This window comes from Ranitomeya imitator, chromosome 5, assembly GCF_032444005.1.
Source record: "Ranitomeya imitator isolate aRanImi1 chromosome 5, aRanImi1.pri, whole genome shotgun sequence".
In the NCBI taxonomy this organism is placed as follows: Eukaryota; Metazoa; Chordata; class Amphibia; order Anura; family Dendrobatidae; genus Ranitomeya; species Ranitomeya imitator.
In genome coordinates, this window is record NC_091286.1 from 184402601 (window position 1) to 184421304 (window position 18704).

An 18704-nucleotide genomic window follows, 5' to 3' on the forward strand; every position below is an offset into this window, starting at 1 on the left:
TTTTTTTCTCAGTTTGTCTCCCATAGTTGAGGTCTACCTATGATGTAAATTACAGACGCCTCTCATCTTTTTAAGTGGTGGAACTTGCACTATTGCTGACTGACTAAATACTTTTTTGCCCCACTGTATATACACACACATATATATATATACACACACACACACATATACACACACCCTCACCAAATGAAACATTCCACAGTGATTTAGGGCAACAACTCATTTTACTGTACAAGATAAAGAAAGTAAAATACAGCCGACAAAAGTACATAATATTTTTTTTAACACATGTATTGTATTAATATTTTTTGCTAAACCATATTATGGTGTACAAAATGAAATGCCTGCATGTTTGTGCACAATAACTTAAATGATTAAAAAAGAAATGCCCAAAGTCTTCAGTCACTGATAGCTCATCGGTGTTTAATTCATCCTCATTGTATAGTAATGATGATGTTATGTAACAACTTTTGAGGCATTTTATTTATGTCCTCCACTGCTTTATTAAAAAAATAACTTATCTCATTGACAGCATGCACAATGTGTACCACATTTTATCTTACACGTTATATAATTAAGACAACATATTGATATCCTTTCAAAAGTTTTGAATTTGGTCTACTTTATTTTGCAATTCACAATAAATAAAAAAAATAACTTAAACAATATGTGGCATCATGAAATAGTGCACAAGAAAAAAAACAGATAAAGTAAGTAGTTTTTCATCAATTTCTAATCCATGTGTAGCTTAAAACAAGATTTCATCAGCTCAATACTTTTGTTATTTTTTCAAAACCCTTTACTTTTCTATACATTAAATTTACACAAGTTGGAATTGTCTACATAAGCAAAGGAGCTAGGACTATCCACAGTTCCCAACAGTTTCATAAAAACAGTCTTCATTTACTACAGATGTTAAACTCTGAATGCTGAATTCCCTCTCCAAAATGGCATTCAGGTCAATATTTGCAGAATCAGAATGGCTGTCAAGAGATTGTTGGTGGTCCTTCATCGCTTTTATAATAGTCTTTTCCCGTTTTGTGCTGGTCACCTTTCGTTTAATTGGACAGAAGTGTCCCCGTACAAGTTTTGGATGTTCCTCATGTTGGAAGTTACCCTCTGCATCAATCATTTTGGGCTCCAAGTATTTTAGTTCAATTTTAGAGTGTTCCGAAATATTTAGGTTCTGGAAGTGTACCTCTATTCCTTGATTTGGGCTGTTTCTCATACTTGCTGAGCTGCTGGTCACATTTGACAACCTGTAATCCTCATCATCATCACTGAGAATGTCCGATTCCTTTACTGTTGCATTTGGTAAGGTTGGGACATTCTTCTTTAGGTGTTTGATTGGAGATTGATTTTTTGACTCCTGCAAGCTTTCTATTGTTGGACAATCACTACTTTGCGTACCGCTGCTTAGGCTGCCATCATCTGAATCTAGTCCATTTCCTTTGTCCCTTGTGCTGTTACTCCAATCTGTACTGGAGCTATGCTTTAGCACTTTTAACGACCTTGTTGATGCTGTTGAAGGTAATAAAAGATTTGTGTTTTAACTTTGCAATTAAAAATAAATTCAAGAACATAGAAAAAAGTTAAAAGTGAAACATTCCATACACAGATCTAACATCACACAAGTGCCAAAGTATTTGTCTCCAAATGTAACAACATGTCGAAAGTATTTTAGGTGCGTATTTTGCAGCACTAGTAGTTATTAGAATAACTAGCACAATCAGTTAACCAAATTTGTTATTTTATTTGCATATTAAATTACATATAAACAATTAGAATTGGAGAATCATAATGTATTGAGAACACTTAGGCAAGTATAATTATATATACATATGCATAAAATGGTAAGGAGGTGAAACAAGATAAATTAGTAGTGAGCTAATTAAATATATAATATGCAATCCCTGTGTGGGCAATCATATGGGTCAGCTCTGTGATTAGATAGGTAAGGTGCATAATGCATACATAATGTACACATGGCTTTAGTGAATGCATGGCCGGACATTGTTGCCTAGCACATATACTTCATATAAGTGCACTAAGAGAGACAAAATAACAATCCATGTACCTGTGTCAATTCAGAATCAGCGCTTCATAATTGAGTGAAGCTGACATGCATTTCGCCAACACTTCTTCCTGGAGCGAATATTACATCAAACAGGGGGCATTTTTATTTGCTAATGAACCAATAGGAGCTAGCCCAAGGGCAGCCATACTATTGGTTCAGTGTGAGCCTGATGCGTCTTTTGCTATTATTTATTATTATAGCGCCATTTATTCCATGGCGCTTTACATGTGAGGAGGGGTATACATAAAGACAAGTACAATAATCTTAAACAATACAAGTCATAACTGGTACAGTGGGAGAGAGGATCCTGCCCGCGAAGGCTCACAATCTACAAGGGATGGGTGAGGATACAGTAGGTGAGGATAGAGCTGGTCGTGCAGCGGTTTGGTAGATCGGTGCTACTGCTTCTTTCTGGGGCAAACAACAGGGGATTTTTTATGTGCCATTAAACCAATAGGACTTAGCTCCAGGGGTAGGCATACCAGTAATAATGCAACCTGTGCAGCTGCACAGGGGTCCAGAGGTTAAGGGGGCCCATTTCCACCTCCACGGCAACAAGCAGCTTCTGTCACAGACACACAGAGGAATGCATTATGGGTAACTATTGGACTGCAAAGAGCCCATGTGCTGGCCTTCTGTCTGTGTCCGACTCTGGCCTAGTTCATTGGCATGTTCAGAAATGCACATTTGATCAAATTAGGGACCTGGGACCAGAGAATCCAGTGTAAGTGTGAAGAGACATCACGTTAGAACCATGAAAGCAGAAAACACAAGCAAGAAGATGCGACTGATTGTATAGTCACCTCTGTTATGCAGATCTCTATTAATATTATCCAAAAAGGCATAGTTACCCATGTTTTTTCTTGTATATCATAGATTTATAATTATTTACCTCCTCACCAACTTAGCACATGTTTGGTTCCCTTACCATGTAGACAACTTCTCAGGTGCTGGGCCTGGATTTATTCACGTGTATATAAAGATGTATTATGCACTTACCTAAGTGTTCTCAGTACAGTATGATTCTCATATTCTAATTGTTTTAATTATGTAATTAATATGTAATAAAATAACAAGTTTGTGGCAGCCATTCTTAGAGATTTAACTTTAGAAATCAGTGACAACGATGCTATTATATTCGTTATACAACTGAGTTTTTTTTACCTACTAAAAATAGATATGCAAAACCCAGTCAGTAGATTTACTTCCTTTCTTTCATTAATTTGTGTCACTATTTTTGAAACCATTTATGTTTAAATATGCATCTAATCATGTTCATTTCTGTGTGAAATTGGTTGTTTAGTTTTTTTCTTTTTGTAGAAATAGATGCAAATTGATCCAAATAGAAGGCTTTCTGTTTAAAAATCATTTCAACTACATTTCAGAAAAAAATATGTTTGTTCTGCTCAGTTTCTGCTTTTTTACACAGAAAGAAAGATATGTGCTGGAAACACTACTCTGTCGCCCGTATCTGCATTTTGACACATACCATCTGTTCCTATTTGTAAGAAATCTTTCTGTCTCAGGTCTCTCACTAAGGGCTCATACTCACATGCGAGAAACTCGGATGAGTCTCGCACGTCAATACCCGGCGCTGCTGCCGGCACTCAGATCGGAGCGTGCGGCCGCATAGCAATACATGCAGCCGCACGCTCCGCTCCTGAGTACCAGGTATTGACATGCGAGACTCATCCGAGTTTCTCGCATGTGAGTATGAGCCCTTTTCAGTATTTCCTTTAGTATTTGCATCAAAATTTGTAAGCTAAAAACAGGAGTGGCTCCAATATACACGGAAGAGGCGCTATTTAGACTTACAAACTCTATTGTAAGATGATGTGCGATTTGTCTGTACACCGAAATGGCCCTTACAAATCCATTAAGCACCGCCTAAAGCAGAGAAACCCTTTTCCTAAATTCCTTGTTTTCACCTCGTTCTTGTAGTTTGGATATATAGAATTACTAATAACATGTCTTCAAAAATACATTTGTTCAGGATTCATTCATAGGAGCTCTGAACACCTTCCCAAACACAATTTATAAGACTCCTGCTAGTACAGCATGATTCCAACTTCATTTTCCTTGCACGTTTTCAATAATATGTTTTTTGCAACATACCTAATTTTGCGGACAGTGGAACTCTGTTTCTTAATGGACCCAGTCGATCTTTATTGGTTTTCTCCAAAGGCATGTCACACTTAATGTTCCGCCTTAGGTTTTCTCTCAAAATAGAACGTATCACTTTAATCGTGCTGGTCTTACTTTCACAATCACTGCATAAATTTAATTTTACAGGTTAAAATTTAGTTATACATAAATATTAGCCATAAATATTTCTTAAATCTTGCCACCTTGTTTAGGATCATATAGGTACAGTGACATGTAAAAGTTTGGGTACACCTGTTATTGTGAACAACAGTTAAGCAAGTTTAAGCTGAAATGAGCTCTAACAGGCCTAAAATTAAAGATGACACATTTTCTTTGTATTTTAGGCACAAAAATATATATTGTAATTTTTTACAGTTTTAAAACTAAAATTACAAAAAAGGAAAATGGGCCAATGCAAAAGTTTGGGCACCCTTGAAGATTTGGGTGCACAGAAAACTTTGACCAAGGTTTCAGACCTTAATTAGCTGGTTAGCTTTTTGGCTGGTTCACCATCATCGTTAGGAAAGGCCAGGTGATGCAAATTTCCCAGCTTTATAAAAACCCAGCCTCCTTTGTGCCAAAAAAACAGCAGCAATGGCTTCTTCTAGCCCTCTGAAAATGAAAATGGTGGAGGCCCACAAAGCAGGCGAAGGCTATAAGAAGATAGCAAAGTGTTTTCAAGTTGCCCTTTCCTCAGTTCAAAACTTAATTAAGAAATGGCAGTTAACAGGAAGAGTTGAGGTAAAAAATAAGGTCTGGAAGACCAAGCAAAATTCCAGTGAGAGCTGCTCATAGGATTGCTAGAGTCTGGCAAATCAGAACCCCTGCATAACTGCAAAATACCTTCAGAAATATTTATCAGTCTCTGGAGTTGTGATACATTGTTATACTGTTTAGAGACACCTGCACAAATATGGCCTTCATGTAAGAGTCACGAGAAGAAAACTTCTCCTGCATCTTCACCATAAAATTCAGCATCAGAAGTATGCAAAAGAACATCTAAACAAGTTTGATGCATTTTGGAAACAAGTCACGTGGATAGATGAGGTTAAAATAAGACTTTTTGGCCACAATGATCAAAAGGTATGTGGGGAGAAAAAACCCTCACAGAATTTCAGTAAAAGAACATACTGCCAACCATTAAGCATGGGGTGGAACAATCATGCTTTGGAGTTGTAGCCAATGGCATGGCAAACATTTCACGGGTTGAGGGAAGAATGGTTTTAATGAATTTACAACAAATTCTTCATGCCAATATAACACCATATGTAAAAAAAAAAAGCTGAAGTTGAAAGGAAGATGGCTTCTACAGATGGATAATAATCATAAACACACGTCAAAATCCATAATAGACTACCTCAGGCAGAAGCTGAAGGTCTTACTATGGCCCTCACAGTCCCCTTACCTGATCATCTTTGAAAATCTGTGACTAGACCTCAATATAGCAATGCATGCAAGACAACCCAAGAATCTCACAGAAGTGGAAGAATTTTCCAAGGAAAAATGGATGAAAATCCTTCAAACAAGAATTGAAAGACTCTTGTCTGGCTACAAAAAGGGTTTACAAGCTGTGGTACTTTCAAAATGGAGTTCTACTAGGTACTAACCATGTAAGGTGCCCAAACTTTTTCATTTGCCCATTTTCCTTTTTGTAATTTTTAAAATGTAAGATGGAAAAAAATGTTTCCCCTAAAATATAATGGAAATGTGTCATCTTCAACTTTAGGCCTTTTAGAGATCATTTCATCTTCAGCTTGCTTATAACTGTTCACAATAACAATGATACTTGGGAGTTTCTATTGTAATATCATGGGTATGCAGTGGCAATAAAACTAGTCCACTCAAACAAACAAAAAATAATAATAATGAATCCCTCGAGCATTGAATAATTAACAATTTATTGTCACAAAGAGTGAATTATTAAGTAATAATGAAATTAGAGACTCTTGACAAAGATCTCCATATGTGCGGACAGTCCGTGAATCACTGTCTGTGCTCGGATCATGGCTCATGGATATGTGACAGAGAACGCAATGTATAATAATCAGAAAAAAGGAGATACAAGTCTTCAAGCACCTTAATGCACCCTCCCCCACAGCACCATAGAAAACGAAGTCTTAAAAGGGAATCTATTAATAAGAACAACCCTCCTAATATGAAATATGGCTATATGGGAACGTAGGTCATAGAAAACTGAATACAATTATACCTTGATATCTATGATTTGATGATCTTATTTTACATGAAGGAGGCATTTCCTGTGTGATGAGTAAAGGCCGGGTATGTTTCCACGGTCAGGAAACGCTGCAGGTTTGATGCTGCGTACATCCGCAGCGTCCAACCCACAGCGTCCAGATGTTACAGCATAGTGGAGGGGATTTCATGAAATCTCATCTCCACTATGCATTCAGAGACGCAGGCAGCAGATCTGCATATCCGGACACGCAGCATGTCTTTTCAGACCTCAGCATGTCTTTTTACGATGCCGAGACGCTCCATCCCGCACTGTAAATTTCCCATCATTAGATGCAGTAAAACCGCATCCAATTATTAGTCACATGCATAATAACTGCGTAAACGCAGCTTACTACACATGCAAACAAATTATATCTTACCTTGTGACAGCAGGAAGTCCGCATCCACTGCAGTTCTCGCGATGACCAAGCTCACCGTGAGAACTGCCGTGCACATGACCGCCAGGATTACCTCCGGTAACTAAGCTGATTAGCTGATTTTGAGAACTGCAGTGTAGGTGACCGCCGGAGATATCTCCGGCAGTCATCTACAAGCTCTGCTACATCTGGATGTAAGGCATCCAGATGTAGCAGAGCTGGACTCGTCATGGGGCACTCGTTATTAACGACTGCGTCAGAACAGGGAATATTTGTGTTGATTTATTGATTTATTTTTTGCAGGAGATCGAGGGCTTCGTGGAATTAGCAGAACAATAAAAATGGGAAAACTGTGTGCTGTTTTATTTTATTAAAATACTTTATTCTGGCTGTGTCTTTATTTACCATATTAACTATAGGATTAGTAATGGATAGGTGTCTTATTGACGCTTCTCCATTACTAAGTAGGGCTTGATGTCTTACAATACAAAGGTGACATTAACCTCCAAACTAATATCCCATTTTCCACCGCTACAGGGCAAGTGGGAAGAGCGTGGCTAAGTGCCGGATTTGACGCATCTTAGGCTGCCGTCACACTAGCAGTATTTGGTCAGTATTTTACATCAGTATTTGTAAGCCAAAACCAGGAGTGGGTGATAAATGCAGAAGTGGTGCATATGTTTCTATTATACTTTTCCTCAAATTGTTCCACTCCTGGTTTTGGCTTACAAATACTGATGTAAAATACTGACCAAATACTGCTAGTGTGATGGCAGCCTAAGAGATGCACCATTTCTGTGGTGGCTGTGAGCTGGTGTTTGTAGCCGGGGGGAGCAATATCCATGGTTCCTTCCTAGGCTATTAATATTAGCCCACAGCTGTCTGCCTAGCCTTTGCTGGTTATTAATTATAGGGGGACCCCACGTCTTTTTTTGGGGTCCCCCTACTTTAATAGCAAATAAAGGCTAAGTTTACGGCTGTGAGCTGATATTAATTGCCTGGGAAGCTCCAAAGGTATTACCCCCTTCCCAGGCTATAAACCCCCAGTCACTGGCTGAAAAAAAAAGGTAAGGACACGCAAGTCTCTCACATCAACACCCATCACTTGAAACTGGAGTGTGCTGCTGCATGTATTTCTATGCAGCCGCACACGTTGGTCCGAGTGCCGGCAGCAGCGCCAAATGTTGATGCGAGACACTCGCGTGAGTTTGTCACATCACACTCGCAAGTGTGACACCGGCCTGTCACGTACTTCGGGATGTGACACAAAATTCAACATATGTAAATTAGTACACATGCGAAGTAAGCTGCGTTCCTGCAGTTAATATGCATGTGACTAATAATTAAATGTGGTTTTACCTAATGATAGTCTATGGGAAATTTACGCTGCGGAGACTGAGAATCTTCATATTGTAAATAGACATGCTGCGGTTTGGAAAGACGCGCCACATGTCCGTTTACACAGGTCTACCGCCTGCGTCTTTGGATGCATAGTGGAGATGGGATTTCATGAAATTCCATCCACTACGCTGTAACATCTGGCCACTGTGGGTTGGACGCTGCAGATGTACGCAGCGTCCAACCTGCAGCATTTACTGACTGTGTGCATGTACCCTATCTGCAAACAGGAAATCACTTTTTTTTCCTTCCCAGAAGCCAACTTTCAATAAGCTTTATTTCAAGTGACAAAAAAAAACACATGTAATGAAACACCGCATCAAAAATACATGTTTTTACGCAGGTAAAAAAAAAATGCATAAAAAACGCAGGTGACCTGCCAGTGACCTCAGATGCAGATTTTACCTGGGTCAAATCTTGAGCAAATATTGAGCCATTCCTGACCGTGGAAACATACCCTCATATGGCCATTTGCCTCAGCGCTGCATATAAAATAGATCATAATAAAACTAACTGTACTTACCTACTACAGAGCTGAAAAATAGTTTCTGGCCGCCCCTGAAGTTCTGATTTTGTATGGATAAGTTCCCACAAGCAGTTATTTTCTGCGCCTGTGTAGCGAAATTGAAGGAAAAGTGATATACATTTTCATGTTAATTTATAGCTATTTTTAACCTTTAAAAAGCAGTCCCATCCAAGTTTTTATCCCCTTAAAGGCAATCTATCAGCATAAGGCAGGGGTTAAAGTACTTAACCCCTTAGTGACAGACAATTTTTACAATTCTGACCAGTGTCACTTTATGAGGTAACAACTCTGAAGCACGTCAGCAGATCCCACGGATTCTGAGATTGGTTTTGTGACATATTGTACTTCATGTGTTAGGAGTTGAGTTCCCACCGCTGCACAGGGGGAATCTCGAGCCATGTCTGCTGCATTCTCCCATTCTGCATCGGCCGCAGTGGAGCCTGCTCAGCAGAGACGTCTATCCCAGCATCTCATTGAATCTGATACTGTGCAATGGGTTACTGCTGCCTCTCCAGGCTCTGCTATTGTACCCTGCACTGGTATGAGACGAGCAGGCTTTTCTGGGACTAAGTCTTGCTTTGCACACACTGAGCATGCCCAGGGTAAGATCTCTCACTGGAGGTCTAGGGTCACATGCTCAGGTACTGCAGCAACTTCCATTGGTCCTCCAGGAAGGCCATGTACCTGATCAACTTCTGTGGCAGCCTTCCATTGGTCCTTCTAGAAAGGTCCTGAAGTTACTGCAGCTATAAAAGGTTCTCATGACCGCACGGCCATGCGCTAGTATCAAATATGTATGAGCTCAGCGCCAGTGTGGTCGAGTGTGTGTGGTCAGGGATCCGGCTGAAATAAGCCCCTAGAATGCTGGCACCTCCGGCGAGGAGTTTTTGTGTGTATGCAGTCAGGGACCGGGCTGAAATAAGTCTCTAGAATGCTGGCACCTCCGGCGAGGAGTTTCTCATGAGTGAATTCAGGGCTGGCTAATAGCCATTAGAATTCCGGCTCCACAGGAGAGGAGCAGCGTGTTTGGTTGGGACTGCATGACCACTGTCGGCTCTACTCCGTAGCTGTGTTCCCTGTGAGCTAAACAGGGCACAGTGTTCTTTTTACTACGGGCTCTGTGAAGTAACAGAGTTCGTTTATACTAATTTACTTCACCACCTTACTTAGCAGCAGGTTCTTTCCTGCACGGTGGATCCCGGGTTGTGAAAGCACCTATCTCATCTAATAAATATATTTGTTGCGTTCTGCCAACCCTAACATCATGATAGTGGTAAAAAAAAATGCGATACTCTGTACGTACCCGAGCACTTGATGCAAACTTGAGTAGCAAGCGCTTGCGCTCAAAACTAGCTGTTCTAGTTTTTTTTGTTTTCTTTTTTTACTTTTGAAGAAACTCCAAATTTAACTCCAACCCTACCCCTAACTTCAAAGAATGGAAAAAAAATAAAACAAATTTTCATAGAATTTTTATCTAAGGAGGATTTGATTTACTATTATCTTATATTGATCACTATGATAGTGTCTATCACAGTGATCAAAAGGAACGAAACAGGAAAAATCCCCTATTGATGCCGGGTAACGGCAGGCAGATCTCAGTGGGAGCACTGCGTATGCATCCGCCATTTTTTTTCCAGGAAGATGACATGGGGGGGCGGGTGATGAAGCAAAAGGGTCTGAGGATGACAGAAGTCTTGGGGACTGGGGGACCCCATTTTTCTTTTCTCTGATCATGCTAAATCATCAGCGAAGAGAGAAATTAACTGTAAATCAGACTTATTTGTAATGGCTGTTATTCGAAGAATTAAAGACGATCATGTGAAAGGGGACTATAAAAACCAACCCTGTACATATTTCTCCAGGGTCTTGGCTAACCCTGGTGGGGGGCACTATACCCTTATTTCATTGTGCTGTTGAAAAGCATCGCTGAGAAATAAGTACCCTTGACTGCTGCCGTTAAAAGGCGTATCGGCGGTCGTCAAGGGTTAATTCAACGATTTACACTGAAGGTTTTATCACCTGGTGATTATTATTGCCTGACTAGCAGGCACGCGCTTCCAGGATCGACTTTGCCCCCTCCCCTATTATTAGCATCTCATGGTCTATAGCTATGTATACAGTGCCTGGTGTGGGCGGGGGCAGCTCTGGGGAAGGGTTGATCTGAAGACAAGCTGAATGTCTTCCCAAAAAACAATTATTTGTACAGGAAGATATACAGTGGGGCAAAAAAGTATTTAGTCAGTCAGCAATAGTGCAAGTTCCACCACTTAAAAAGATGAGAGGCGTCTGTAATTTACATCATAGGTAGACCTCAACTATGGGAGACAAACTGAGAAAAAAAATCCAGAAAATCACATTGTCTGTTTTTTTAACAATTTATTTGCATATCATGGTGGAAAATAAGTATTTGGTCAGAAAAAAAATTTCATCTTAATACTTTGTAATATATCCTTTGTTGGCAATGACAGAGGTCAAACATTTTCTGTAAGTCTTCACAAGGTTGCCACACACTGTTGTTGGTATGTTGGCCCATTCCTCCATGCAGATCTCCTCTAGAGCAGTGATGTTTTTGGCTTTTCGCTTGGCAACACGGACTTTCAACTCCCTCCAAAGGTTTTCTATAGGGTTGAGATCTGGAGACTGGCTAGGCCACTCCAGGACCTTGAAATGCTTCTTACGAAGCCACTCCTTCGTTGCCCTGGCGGTGTGCTTTGGATCATTGTCATGTTGAAAGACCCAGCCACGTTTCATCTTCAATGCCCTTGCTGATGGAAGGAGGTTTGCACTCAAAATCTCACGATACATGGCCCCATTCATTCTTTCATGTACCCGGATCAGTCGTCCTGGCCTCTTTGCAGAGAAACAGCCCCAAAGCATGATGTTTCCACCACCATGCTTTACAGTAGGTATGGTGTTTGATGGATGCAACTCAGTATTCTTTTTCCTCCAAACACGACAAGTTGTGTTTCTACCAAACAGTTCCAGTTTGGATTCATCAGACCATAGGACATTCTCCCAAAACTCCTCTGGATCATCCAAATGCTCTCTAGCAAACTTCAGACGGGCCCGGACATGTACTGGCTTAAGCAGTGGGACACGTCTGGCACTGCAGGATCTGAGTCCATGGTGGCGTAGTGTGTTACTTATGGTAGGCCTTGTTACATTGGTCCCAGCTCTCTGCAGTTCATTCACTAGGTCCCCCGCGTGGTTCTGGGATTTTTGCTCACCGTTCTTGTGATCATTCTGACCCCACGGGGTGGGATTTTGCGTGGAGCCCCAGATCGAGGGAGATTATCAGTGGTCTTGTATGTCTTCCATTTTCTAATTATTGCTCCCACTGTTGATTTCTTCACTCCAAGCTGGTTGGCTATTGCAGATTCAGTCTTCCCAGCCTGGTGCAGGGCTACAATTTTGTTTCTGGTGTCCTTTGACAGCTCTTTGGTCTTCACCATAGTGGAGTTTGGAGTCAGACTGTTTGAGGGTGTGCACAGGTGTCTTTTTATACTGATAACAAGTTTAAACAGGTGCCATTACTACAGGTAATGAGTGGAGGAAAGAGGAGACTCTTAAAGAAGAAGTTACAGGTCTGTGAGAGCCAGAAATCTTGATTGTTTGTTTCTGACCAAATACTTATTTTCCACCATAATATGCAAATAAATTGTTTAAAAAACAGACAATGTGATTTTCTGGATTTTTTTTTCTCAGTTTGTCTCCCATAGTTGAGGTCTACCTATGATGTAAATTACAGACGCCTCTCATCTTTTTAAGTGGTGGAACTTGCACTATTGCTGACTGACTAAATACTTTTTTGCCCCACTGTACATATGTACATTTACTAGACCTAATAACAAGTTTCCTCACAATGAGAAGAGAAGGGTTATACCAGGGTTTAGCGGCAAGTAAATATGGAGATTAGAGGCAGAGACAGCGCAGTGAAAGGCACCGAGGAGAATATTCTGGCTCCAAATAATGGGCAGGAAAATTAAGGAAAAGAGATGAAGCAAACGGGACAGAGCAGCTGGGTCAGGGGTCTCCTATGCAGAAGACTTGAGATTATATAGCAAATCTAAGACCTAACTATGTCATGTAAGAACTATCTAGTGTCTATACAAAACATTCTGCAAACAGCTAAAATGAAAAATATATTTCATTTAGTATTTCAAAATTATTTAGAAAAAGATAATGTAAAAGCACAAAACAAGGCTTCTTTATTGTAAGAGCTTTCAGATGGTCTACCATTAGACTTGGATGTGACAGAACTGGTTCAATAACCACCCAGGTGCTGATGAACTAAAATGTGATTTATGTAAATAATTGAAATCATTTGTTGAAATCTTGGTACCTTTGAATAACGTCATGTGGATCATGTTATTTACCTGCAGCATTTCCCATCCTGACTTGAACAGTAGACAATGGAATCAGCCAGCGGAATTTAAACTGATCAATATCGCCGTATGTTTGGGAGCTTCGTGTGTTCTGGCTCTGTCCAAATATGCATGCATAAAAAAATACATTAAGTTTACATTAAAGGGACACTGTCACCTGAATTTGGAGGGAACAATCTTCAGCCATGGAGGCGGGGTTTTGGGGTGTTTGATTCACCCTTTCCTTACCCGCTGGCTGCATGCTGGCTGCAATATTGGATTGAAGTTCATTCTCTGTCCTCCATAGTACACGCCTGTGCAAGGCAAGATTTCCTTGCGCAGGCATGTACTACGGAGGACAGAGAATGAACTTCAATCCAATATTGCAGCCAGCATGCAGACAGCGGGTAAGGAAAGGGTGAATCAAACACCCCAAAACCCCGCCTCCATGGCTGAAGATTGTTCCCTCCAAATTCAGGTGACAGTGTCCCTTTAAAAGTAGACAGTAAGAAAGATATTCTAAGCAAATACACATAATGCAAGAATAAAATATTGCAATGTTAGTTCAAAGCAGCGTACTGATTGATGAGTGTGGTATCCATTTGTTTTCATGAAACAACATTGGGGCAAATTTACCAATATTGTGTAATTCTTAAAGAGTGAAAACTGACAATCTAAAGATTCCCCAGATCATTTATCATAGTTGTTGCTATCTAATGTTAAGACTGTTTAGTATAAGTTTACACTACTTAAAAGTTGCTTATTTTGTGCAAAAAGACATGTGCCACAAAATGTCAAAAATACTAATATTATGCAGGTCAACAAAGGTAGTTTGTTGGTGCAGACTATGACAGTATTCTGGGGCATTTAAAGGGGTTGTCTGGTCCAAAATTATTAGGCCGGTGTCACACTAGCGAGCTTTACAGACGTAAGAGAGGTGCAGAAAATACGGATTGCATATGGTAAAATGCTTCTCTATGCCCCTGCTCCTATCAGCCGTATTTTACGGATCCGTATTATACGGTCTTCTACGGCCGTAGAAAATTGCAGCATGCTGCATTTGTCACCGTATTGCGAAAAAAATAAGCCAATGAAAGTCTATGGGGGCCAGAAAAATACGGATTACACACGGACCAACAGTGTGACTTGCGAGAAATAGGCAGCGGTGTTCTACAGAAAAGCCGGCAATTCAGTGCGGTGTACAGTAAAATCACACTGACAGAATAGAATAGAATAACTAAAATAAATGTCTACACATAGTATAGGGGTATATATATATATATATATATATATATATATATATATATACATTTATATATAAGTCAGTGAGACAAGGGGCGGATTATCAGAGGGTCAATCTGTGCGGTAGCCCAGGGCCCAGTGGTGTGTGTGTGTGTGTGGGGGGGGGGCATGGGCTACCGCACAGATTGACCCTCTGATAATCCGCCCCTGAGTGTGACTGTGAATGCCCGCCGACATTTATGTGCCCCCGGACCCGGTGGGCAGAGAGAGGGGGCCCGCATCGGGCCCCATCTCATCTTCTCACCGGGCCCCTTCCGGCGCTGCGGCGGTTTCCTATTGACGTGGGGGCCCGCACTTCAATAGTTAACAACAGCTGCCAGCCAATTGGAGGCTGGCAGCTGAAGTCGGCCGCAGCGCACACGTCGCCGGCGTCTGACGTCATTGTCAGTCGCCGGCGAGTATGCGCTGCTGGAGGGAGCTTGCCGCCTGGAGCGCAGGTCAGGTGAGGAGAACTCGTTTTTTTTTTTGTTTTGTTTTGTTTTTTGATAACCCAACGGTGGACACACTGGGGGCAATGCTGGAGGACACACTGGGGCAATGCTGCAGACACTGGGGCAGATTGCTGGACACACTGGGGGCAATACTGGAGGACACACTGGGGCAGATGATTGCTGGAGACACTGGGGCAGATGATTGCTGGAGACACTGGGGCAATGCTGGAGACACTGGGGCAGATTGCTGGACACACTGGGGCAATGCTGGAGGACACACTGGGACAGATTGCTGGAGACACTGGGGCAATGCTGGAGACACTGGGGCAATGCTGGAGACTTGGGTAATGCTGGACACACTGGGGGCAATGGTGGATTCTCTTGGGCAATATACTGGACATACTGGGGCAGATTGTTGAACACACTGTCTGGGGGCAATGCTGGAGACACTGGGGCAATGCTGGAGACACTGGGGCAATGCTGGACACACTGGGGCAGATTGCTGGACACACTCAGGGCAATGCTGGACAATTGGACATACTGGGGCAGATTGCTGGACACACTGGAGGCAATGCTGGACATACTGGGGCAGATTGTGGACACACTGTCTGGGGGCAATGCTGGACACACTGGGGTAATATGCTGGACACACGGGCAAATTGCTGGACACACTGTCTGGGGGCAATGCTGGACACACTGGTGCAGATTGCTGGACACTGGGGGCAATATGCTGGAGTCAGACACTGGGGCAGATTGCTGGAGACAATGTCTGGGGGCAATGCTGGACACTGGGGCAGATTGCTGGACACTGTGGCAATATGCTGGACATACTGGGGCAGATTGCTGGACACACTGGGGGTAATATGCTGGACACACTGGGGGCAGGACTGGAGGCATGGGCAGAATGTAGACACGGGGCATGATTGGAGACACAGGGCAGAATGAAAGACATGGGGCAGGATTGGATCATGGGGCTGGATGGATACGATGGAGACAGATGGGGCAGGATGGGGAGATCATATGGGGTAGAATGGGTACTCATGAGTGCAGGATGCGAGAACATATGGCTGGAGCCAGGAATGAGATAAACGGGGCCAGGGTGGGGAATATTATTACCATAGGGGCTAATTAAGGGATATTATTACTGCAGTGATGTATTTATTTTATTTTTTGAGTATACTGTTTTAAATGGGGGGGTGGCGGTACTGTTACTGTGCAGTAACTGGGCACTATATTGCCTTTTTTTCTTCATGTGGTGTAATGTAGAAGTTGTGAAAAATTAAGTAATGTGTTCTGCAAGCGGAGCTCGAGATAACTGTTATTTCCTGCAGAGACAAGTCCTGGCTGGAAGAAATGATGGCGGTCTGTGCTGGATGAAAGATGAAGGACTTCACCTAGAGACGTCACTGGTGAGTCAGTGTTACCTATACACTGACACTATACACTGTATACTATATACAGAGGTCCTGTGTACAATGTCACCAGTGATCACTGTATTACCTATACATTATATACAGAGCTCCTGTGTATAATACCACCAGTGATCTCTGTATTACCTCTACACAGACACTGCATACTAAGTACAGATCTCCTGTGAATACTGGCACTTATGGTGACAGTGTTGTGTTTTTGTTTGTTTTTTATTACTGATCAGTATTGTTGTATTTAGTGATTATGTGATGGTAATATGTGGTCTGGAAATGGTTTTGTGGTATTTGTCCCTTGTATGTGCTATTTGGTCACCAAGTGGTGGTAATATGTGGTCTTGACATGGTGCGGTGGTATTTGTTCCTTGTATGTGATATTATTCGATCGCTGTGGTTGTAATTTGTGGTCTGGTCATGGGGTGGTGGTATTTGTTCCTTGTATGTGATATTATTGGTTAAAATATACCTAAATTGTATTGCAGATTTTAACAAATATTTAATAGGTTGCAGTTGAGTAGGGCCCGGCCATTTTTCTGGAATAATCTGGTTCGGGTATATCATGACCCCCGTCACATGACCCCAGTCACATGACCCCGGGGGCCCACAGTGTCTGAACAGCCCAGGGCCCTGGCTACCCTTAATCCACCCCTGAGTGAGACATATATATATATGTACATATATACGGTATATATATATCTATGATATAACGCTGGGAGCGTCACTCTGTCCGAAGCCTTTATAGACTGCGCAAGCGCCGGCGCAGTCTGGCCCCCACAGAGTGACGCTCCCAGGAGATTGCGGTATGCGTAAGCACTGAACGCATACCGCGATCTCCACCGGAGAGGCAGGGACCGCCAGGAGGGTAAGTATATTCACCTTTCCCCGTTCCAGCACTGCGTGCGGCTCCGTCTCCCGGCTCCTCTGCTGTGACAGTTCAGAGGGCGCGATAACGCGCTTAATGCGCGCCGGGGCCGCCCTCTGACTTACCAGTCACAGGCAAAGGTGCCGGAGTGTGTCTTCAAGAAAATGGCGCCGGAAAGCGCAGACTGCGCAGGCGCCGATTCCTGCTGCCGGAATCGGCGCCTGCGCAGTCCGCGCTTTCCGGCGCCATTTTCTTGAAGACACACTGCAGGTGTCGGCAGCAGGAATCGGCACCTGCGCAGTCCGCGCTTTCCGGCGCCATTTTCTTGAAGACACACTCCTGCTCCACTGCAGGTGTGTCTTCAAGAAAATGGCGCCGGAAATCGCGGACTGCGCAGGTGCCAATTCCGGCAGCAGGAATCGGCGCCTGCGCAGTCCACACTTTCCGGCGCCATTTTCTTGAAGACACACTCCGGCTCCACTGCAGGTGTGTCTTCAAGAAAATGGCGCCGGAAAGCGCGGACTGCGCAGGCGCCGATTCCGGCAGCAGGAGGACGAAGAAAATGGGCGGAAAGGAATGGCGTAAGTAACAAATTGCTTCATGCCACAGCAATTTGTTATTTACGCCACCTGATTCCTTTCCGCCGCCATTTTCTTGGTCCTGCTGCCGGAATCGGCACCTGCGCTGTCCGCGCTTTCCGGCGCCATTTTCTTGAAGACACACTGCAGTGTGCGCGGACTGCGCAGGTGCCGATTCCGCCAGCAGGAGGACCAAGAAAATGGCGGCGGAAAGGAATCAGGTGGCGCAAGAAACAAATTGCTGTGGCATGAGGCTGAGGCACTTCATGCCACAGCTATTTGTTACTTATGCCACCTGATACGGGGCATATACTATGGAGCATCTTATGGAGCAGCGTATGGGGCATATGGATGGGAGCAGAAAATTAAAGAACGGTGCCACAGGATGGGAGCAGCACATGACAGAACGGGGGCGCAGGATGGGAGCAACACATGAGAGAACGGGGGTGCAGGATGGCAGCAGCACATGACAGAACGGGGGCGCAGGATGGGAGCAGCACATGACAGGATGGGAGCAGCAAATGACAGAACGGGGGCGCAGGATGGGAGCAGCACATGACAGAACGGGGGTGCAGGATGGGAGCAGCACATGACAGAATGGGGGCGCAGGATGGGAGCAGCACGTGACAGAATGGGGGCGCAGGATGGGAGCAGCACATGACAGGATGGGAGCAGCACATGACAGAACGGGGGCGCAGGATGGGAGCAGCACATGACAGAACGGGGGCGCAGGATGGGAGCAGCACATGACAGAACGGGGGCGCAGGATGGGAGCAGCACATGACAGAACGGGGGCGCAGGATGGGAGCAGCACATGACAGAACGGGGGCGCAGGATGGGAGCAGCACATGACAGAACGGGGGCGCAGGATGGGAGCAGCACATGACAGAACGGGGGCGCAGGATGGGAGCAGCACATGACAGGATGGGAGCAGCAAATGACAGAATGGAGGCGCAGGATGGGAGCAGCACATGACAGAACG

The 18704-nt window shown here is 43.3% G+C and overlaps 1 protein-coding gene across 5 annotated transcripts in view; it reads right to left on the reverse strand.

Annotated features, from left to right (window-relative positions):
- Window positions 1-205: 205 nt before the first annotated feature.
- The window catches only part of TIAM2 (TIAM Rac1 associated GEF 2), an 810124-nt gene continuing 791625 nt past the window's right edge, over window positions 206-18704 (reverse strand). For all 5 annotated transcript variants that reach the window (XM_069769403.1, XM_069769402.1, XM_069769404.1 and 2 more), the window contains 4 exons: window positions 13135-13240; window positions 8756-8843; window positions 4193-4347; window positions 206-1521 (listed from right to left, as the gene is read on the reverse strand). In XM_069769403.1, coding sequence (XP_069625504.1) covers window positions 863-1521; window positions 4193-4347; window positions 8756-8843; window positions 13135-13240 — 1008 coding nt within the window. In that variant the 3' untranslated portion in view covers window positions 206-862. The remainder of the gene's footprint in view (window positions 1522-4192; window positions 4348-8755; window positions 8844-13134; window positions 13241-18704) is intronic.